This window comes from Homarus americanus, unplaced genomic scaffold (assembly GCF_018991925.1).
Source record: "Homarus americanus isolate GMGI-L3 unplaced genomic scaffold, GMGI_Hamer_2.0 scaffold16430, whole genome shotgun sequence".
In the NCBI taxonomy this organism is placed as follows: Eukaryota; Metazoa; Arthropoda; class Malacostraca; order Decapoda; family Nephropidae; genus Homarus; species Homarus americanus.
Window position 1 is genome coordinate 9,524,340 of NW_024729259.1, and position 8,186 is coordinate 9,532,525.

Consider the following 8,186-nt stretch of genomic DNA (forward strand, 5'->3'; position numbering starts at 1 on the left):
GAAATGCAGAAATAATTTATGTAATATTTATGTATACAGTATACCTGTACAGTATATGTAAATTGTAAAATTTTAAATAAAAGACAAAAACAAAATACGTAGTGTTTTACACCCGCGCGCTCTGTTTACATCACACACGATTAGTTTGAAACACGTGGGAAGTTTTGAAGCGTTCTCAGTGATTTTGCGAACTGTTTCTCCAATTTTGTGAATATGGAAAAGAAGAATATCTCCGGGAAGAGTTCTGGTGATCGCATTTGCGGTGGTGATCATAAAAGAAAGGCTATAACACTTGAAATTGTCAAGCGTTTTGAAAATAAGGAAAGAACATGTGATATTGTGCGTGCAACGGGAATAAAGGAGTCTACTTTACGCACCATTAGAGACAATGCAGGAAAGATTAAAGCAAGCTGTATTGCTGGAAAAACTTTGAGTGCGAGCAAAAGTGTGAGATCACGGCCAAAGGAACTTGAGGAGATGGAATGGCTTCTGAGTGTTAGGATAGAAGATCAAACAAAAAAGCAATCTGGGACCAGCTTCCTCACCATTAAAGGGAAAGCCTTATAAAAATATGAGGACCTAAAGAAAAAAGCTGAAATCCTGCTGATGTGATTGCCTTTAGTGCTAGTAGTGGATGGTTTTCTGGTTTTAAGAACCGCTATGCGTTTCATAATGTAAAGTTATGTGGTGAAGCAGCCAGTGCCGACGAAGAAAGTACGCGGGCATTTCCTCCCACTGTAAAGAAATTGATTCAGGAAGGCTACACATTAGACCAAATTTTTAATTTGGATGAAACAGGTTTATACTGGAAGCGCATGCCAACAAGAACTTACATTTCCAAGAATGAAGCACATGCTCCAGGCTTTAAGGCTGCGAAGGACCGCATGACAGTGTTGTTGGGTGCAAATGCTAGTGGAGACTTGAAGCCTAAGCCTGTGCTGGTGTATCACTCTGTCAACCTGCGAGCTTTAAAGGGTTACATAAAGTTTACTCTAGGTGTTCACTTTAGGTCAAGCAAAAAAGGTTGAATGATGGGACAAATTTTTTCTGATCTTCTTGTGGATGTTTTTGAAAATATTTGACAAATTATTGCAAGAAGAAGAATATAGATTTTAAGATTCTCCGCATTTTAGATAATGTGCCAAGCCGCCCTCCCACCATTGCTGAGCTTTCTGACAATATCAAAGTGCTCTTTCTACCTCCAAATACAACATCTCTCCTTCAAACAATGGACCAAGAAGTAACAGCAGCCTTCAAAGCCTATTATTTGAGGCGTACATTTAAGAAACTTATTGCAGCTACTGAGGAAGGAAATGATATGACCAGTGTTCTTCAGTTTTGGGAAAGTTTCAACATCAAGCATGCAATTGACATCATTGTGGAGGCCTGGGGTGAAGTAAGTAAGGACTGCTTGAGTGGAGTTTGGCAGAAACTTCTCCCAGATTTAATTCATGATTTTACAGGCTTTGATGCATCAGAGGAGCTCCCAAAAATAAAAGAAAATTGTGTTTCTCTTGCAAAGCAAGTTGGCTTTGCTGAAGTGGAAAGTGCTGATGTTGAGGAACTGCTCGAGTCCCACTGTGAAGACCTCTCTACAACTGATCTACAACAACTAGTTGCTGCTGGGGAAATAGAAGATGCTGAAGATGATGAAGTCAAGGATGTAAAACCACGAGAGCTTCCCACTTCTGTTTTGTCTTCAATCCTGGGGGAAGTTGATAAGCAGTTGCAGATATTGGAAGACAATAACTACAATGCAGAAAGAAGCAGGATTGCAGTTCGTGGTGTTAAATCTTTTTTGGCACCATATGAACAGCTTCTTTGTGAAAGAAGAAAGACGGCAAAGCAGCAAACATTAGACGTCTTTTTTAAGTCAACCCCCAAGAAGCAGAATGAACCACAGTCTGAAGACACTGAACCACAGCCATCCACTTCTGGAATTAGAAGCTTTTTTTGTCCCTCCCATGCAACCAAAACTGCACCTGATGATGACGATGACAACTCTCAACTCCTGTCTGCATGACTCCTCAACCTCAACATCGTCCTTCTCCCCCATCAAGTTATATTCATATTTTTTCAAGGTAAAGTGTAACATTTACTGTATGATTTCATTATTAGGATATGAATGTAACATTTATTTAGACTGTGTTATCCTTTGTGTTAGGCTAACTACTAAATTTTTTTCGATTTCGAGTAATCTGCACCTAACCCTATTTTCTCCATAAGCCCTGTTATTTCTTTTGCGCGAATTTCTAGAACGCGAGGTTTTACAAGAACACAACTATTGCGTTATAGCAGAACTGACTGTACTGGGAAATTTTTTCAGCACCCGGTGACTTAGGTGTGGTTTGTTTCATAAAACATCATCCTGCTTGCCTGAAGTGTTTGACAACGCCTTCAAGCATTGTGTTAACATACAGGCAACTCCGCGTTACAAAATCCCTGGTACGGATTTTGCCCTTACGGAAATTTGAAATTGTAACCAAAATTTTAGGCATCAGAAAAAAACTTGCCCTTACAGAATTTTTGTATAAAAAAAATAAATAAATAAATAAATACAAAAAAATCATGTTCATTCTTTTTGGTAGCCACAAAGTGGCATTGGTCCAACAACAAACACAACCAAGGGTTTCGGTCTGTTTAAATCTCCAGCCTATGATCAGCTGTGCCTCTCTTTCCTAGACTGTGTATACTGTACATGTATTGTACTGTGCAGTATTATTCAAGATGAGTGGAAAGAGGCAATCAGGTGCAAGTCTCACTTCTAAATGTCTCCTTCTCAATCTCAACTTCTAAAGGTCTCAGTTTAAACTTCAAAAGGTCACAGATTCAACTTCTTAAGGTCTCAGTTTCAAATTCTAAAGATCTGTTTCAACTTCTAAAGGCTTCAGTCTCAACTTCTAAAGGTCACCCGTCTCAACTTCTAAAGGTCTCAGTTTCAACTTCTACAGGTCTCAGTCTTAACTTCAAAAGATCTCAATCTCAACTTCTAAAGCTGTGTTTCAACTTCTAATGGTTACAGTTTCAAATTGAAAGGTCTGTCTCAATTTTTCACGGTCTCTGTCTCAAATTCTAAATGTCTCAGTCTTAACTTCTAAAGGTCTCATTTTGAACTTCTAAAGGTCTGCCTCAATTTCTAAAGGTCTCTATTACAACTTGTAAAGGTCTCTGTCTCAACTTCTAAGGGTGTCAGCCTCAACTTCTAAGGGTCTCAGCCTCAACTTCTAAAGATCTCAGCCTTAACTTCTAAGGATCTAAGCCCCAACTTCTAAGGGTCTCAGCCTCAACTTCTAAAGATCTCAGCCTCAACTTCTAAAGATCTCAGCCTCAACTTCTAAGGGTCTCAGCCTCAACTTCTAAAGATCTCAGCCTCAACTTCTAAGGGTCTCAGCCTTAACTTCTACAGATCTCAGCCTCAACTTCTAAAGATCTCAGCCTCAACTTCTAAGGATCTCAGCCTTAACTTCTAAGGATCTCAGCCTTAACTTCTAAGGGTCTCAGCCTTAACTTCTAAGGGTCTCAGCCTCAACTTCTAAGGGTCTCAGCCTCAACTTCTAAGGGTCTCAGCCTCAACTTCTAAGGGTCTCAGCCTTAACTTCTACAGATCTCAGCCTCAACTTCTAAAGATCTCAGCCTCAACTTCTAAGGATCTAAGCCTCAACTTCTAAGGGTCTCAGCCTCAACTTCTAAAGATCTCAGCCTCAACTTCCGAAGATCTCAGCCTCAACTTCTGAAGATCTCAGCCTCAACTTCTGAAGATCTCAGCCTCAACCCTTAAAGTCTTATGGCGGCATCATACTAGCATTTGTATTGTCATCTTTTTCATTTAGTCGATTTTTTTCATGAATTGTCTAACGTCGTTGACTTTTGTCAAACGGTGCAGACCGTCTGCACTGACGACTCGTACGATAACTTACCGGAATCAACTCAAGATCTATAATTGATACTACAAATAGTTATAAAAAATAAACTAATTTTTACTTAAAATGTGAAGCTAAAATTTTTGTGAAGTAAATATTACTCTTCTTCCCAAAATTACTCATTATTGTTTAATTTTGTATTTCTAAAAGGTAAGAAAATGTAATTCATCGTTTACATTTTGACCACACGGGAATAACAGCATAATGGAGCCAATAGATATAATAATTTCCCAAGAATGGACACGCCTCTGAGAGGAGTTCCTAGTGGACCAGATACAGCAGTGCCACTGTCTCTGGGATCACCAGCTCTTCATACACCAAAATAGGCCTGAAGAGGAAGGCCTATAATGAAATAATTCCACCAGCAAGAGTTTCCAGAGCTTCAAAACACCACAGCAGGGAAGCTATTAACTACGCTTCCTGTCTTGTGTATGGAGTAATGGTAAATCTTAAGGCTATTGGTATATCTTTTACGCTTTTTAGCCCATCAACGTTGGAAAACAGCCTTGACAAAGCGTCGAATTGTTGTGCTTTCTTCGTCAGCTGGATCCACCTTGTTTGTTGACAGTTCTCGAAGGATGAATTCTGTCGAGTTGGTTCTAAATGCATGTGTGACGGTCGACAACAAAAAGACTGATGATTTTCTGAAAGTTTAAAAAAAATTGACGAAAGAATGCCAGTGTGATGCACCCTTTAGTCTCAACTTCTAAAGGTCTCAGCCTCAATTTCTATAGGTCTCAGTTTTAACTTCTAAAGGTCTCCATTTCAACTCTAAAGACTGTTTCAACATTTAAAGTCAGTTTCAACTTCTAAAGGTCTCGGTTTGAACTTCTAAAGGTCGTAGTTTCAACGTTTAAAAGTCTGTTTGAACTTCTAAAGGTCTTAGTCTCAACTTCTAAAGTTCTCCATTTCAACTTCTAATGGTCTCAGTTTCACCTGCTAATGGTCTGAGTCTCAACTTTTAATGATCTTGAACTCAGTTGCCTGAACTATATCACTAGTACAAACACACTTTGTACAACCAAATCTGAATGTAATTTTCAACTAAGATTCTTTAAGCATTGACAACAAATCAAAGAACGCCCAGCAAATTACTGAAATTTTTAATTCACTCACATTTTTATTTTTATTTTCTAGTTAAAAAAAAATTATATATACAGTATATAATTATATATACAGTATATATATATATATATATATATATATATATATATACTGTATATATATATATATACTATATATATATATATATATATATATATATATATATATATATATATATATATATATATATATATATATATATATATATATATATATATATATATATATATATATATATATATATATATATATATATATATATATATATATATATATGATAGGTATATGCTGATAACCACAAGGAAAGAAGAAAACACGAAGTTCCCAAGCGCTTTCGTGTAATTCACATCTTCAGGGGTGAGTACAGACTAGAGAGAGTAATACAAATCAAGGTGTATATATACAGAGGAGGGTGAGACCAGGTCCACAATGGTCAGGTATTAGGTAATGACCCTACTAATCTTTAAATAGCACACAACGGTTGGTGGTCAGGTCAGATGGTCAAGTGACCCGGCCTTCTCACCTGATCACAAATCTTCTTAATTACAAAATTGTCCAGCTTGTACATGCCGTTACTCAAATTCATGTTGAATGCTTCGGTATGTTTAATGAGACTAGATTCTATAATGTTCCTACTATCAATTGAATTGCAAGGTAATATTGAGGAGGCATTATCCCAGTCAATGCAATGCTTGTTATCCCTCAAATGAACAAACAGAGCATTGGATTCCTGGCCTGTCCTAACACTGTATTTGTGTTGTTTAATTCTAGTTGCAAGATCTTTACCTGTCTGGCCTAAGTAAAACATATTACATTCCTTGCAAGGAACTTTATAAATGCAACCAATTGTGTTGTTGGGGGAGTTCTTGATTAACATTTGTTTAACAGTGCATGAGTTTTTAAATGCCACATTGACGTTCCAGGTTTTTAGCTGTGCAGGAATGTGTGAGAAATTTTTGTGTAATGGTAATATTAAGATATTCTTATGGTCATGGGTGGGCTTGGGGTCAGTTCTATAAAAAGTTTTCTTAGTAATGTTTAAGCATTTGTCTATGAAAGATCTAGGGTATTTAAGGTTTGAGCCAATATTATATATATATATTTGTATTCCTCATCGATGAATTCCGGACTGCAAATTCTCAAGGCACGTAAAAACATTGTTGAAAATACTGACTGTTTGACTTTATTATGGTGGGCAGAATAATAATGAATGTATGAACACACATTAGTCAATTGACAGTAGGAACATCATAGAATCTAGTCTTATTAAACATACCGAAGCATTCAACATGAATTTGAGTAACGGCATGTACAAGCTGGACAATTTTGTAATTAAGAAGATTTGTGATCAGGTGAGAAGGCCGGGTCACTTGACCATCTGACCTGACCACCAACCGTTGTGTGCTATTTAAAGATTAGTAGGGTCATTACCTAATACCTGACCATTGTGGACCTGGTCTCACCCTCCTCTGTATATATACACCTTGATTTGTATTACTCTCTCTAGTCTGTACTCACCCCTGAAGATGTGAATTACACGAAAGCGCTTGGGAACTTCGTGTTTTCTTCTTTCCTTGTGGTTATCAGCATATATATATATATATATATATATATATATATATATATATATATATATATATATATATATATATATATATATATATATATATATATATATATATATATATATATATATATATATATATATATATATACACACACACACAAACACAGTGTTACCTGACTTACGAAGGAACTAGGGACCGACATCCAGGTCGAAAGTCGAAATGGTCGTAAGTAGGAAATATTTAAATTTTTAACACATAGAAAATCGAAAATGGTTGTCTTTTTTTCTTCTCAGCACCACAAAACACTCAATTTTATGCTTGCCAGCCATTTTAAAGTGAATTACAGATGAAAATTTTGTCTGTGTACTGACTTAGGGACTCGAAAATGCGTAATTTGACCAAATTTTAATTTTGCCTAGGGCAAGTAATTCTTGGTGTGGGTAAGTCGAAGTAGGTCATAGGTGGAGAGAGAGTGAGTGGTGGTGAGTGAGTGAGTGAGTGAGTGAGTATATATATATATATATATATATATATATATATATATATATATATATATATATATATATATATATATATATATATATATATATATATATATTTATATATATATTTATATATACAGTATTACCCCGCCTAACGCGGTTTCACTTAACGCGTTTTATCATATACGCGGTGCCTCGCCAGAGTTGAACTTTCACTTAACACGGATTTTTTCCACATATACGCGGTGAGTGTCTGGCTCCAGACGTTATTTTTAGATTTGCCCCACCCTGCCTGACTGCCTGTTTTAGCTCATAAAATTCATACAAACTACCTGGCCAGAATATAATTTACATTGCTGGAATTCTTATAATTTGGTGATCATTTTGAATATAAACATCATATTTTTGCATTAGACATACAAATTTTAGATAAAATTTTTTCTCAAATTAACTATGTTATCTTTTGTGCAAAATATATGACATTTATATTCAAAATATTCCTGGTCTTACAAGGAATCCAGCAATGTCAATTATATTATCCTAACTTTAGTTTGAGGTATTATTTATTAAAATTTAGTGGTTATCCCACACATCTCCTTGGGACGGTTGGTGGGGGGTGGGGGGGAGGGAGGGACCAACCGACCGACCATCTGTTACCCGGTGAAGAATTATTTTTTTTTAACTGAAGATATTTGTTTTAGCTCATAAAATTCATACAAATTACCCGGTCTGAATATAATTTACATTGCTGGAATTCTTATAATTTGATGATCATTTTGAATATAAACATCATATATTTTGCATTAGACATACAAATTTTAGATAAAATTTTTTCTCAAATTAACTATGTTATCTTTTGTGCAAAATATATGACATTTATATTCAAAATATTCCTGGTCTTACAAGGAATCCAGCAATGTCAATTATATAATCCTAACTTTAATCTGAGGTATTATTTAATACTAAATGTTAAAAACCCTGGAAGGGAGGATTGGTGGGGGGTGGGGGGGAGGGTTGGGACTGACCGCGCGGTTGGAAGAGGGGGCGAGGCAAGGTGGGGTACTTTGATTGACAGATGGTGTCGTGAAGATTATTTTTTTTTTTATTAACTG

General features: G+C 36.1%; 1 protein-coding gene across 1 annotated transcript; it reads left to right on the top strand.

Moving 5' to 3' along the window:
* The first annotated feature begins 815 nt into the window (after positions 1-815).
* On the top strand, positions 816-3,778 carry LOC121866571 (tigger transposable element-derived protein 1-like). Its single transcript, XM_042366339.1, has 5 exons — positions 816-975; positions 1,134-1,396; positions 1,523-1,902; positions 2,821-2,951; positions 3,648-3,778. The coding sequence occupies exons 1-5, from the start codon at positions 816-818 to the stop codon at positions 3,776-3,778; spliced, it is 1,065 nt and encodes a 354-aa protein (XP_042222273.1).
* Positions 3,779-8,186: the final 4,408 nt, after the last annotated feature.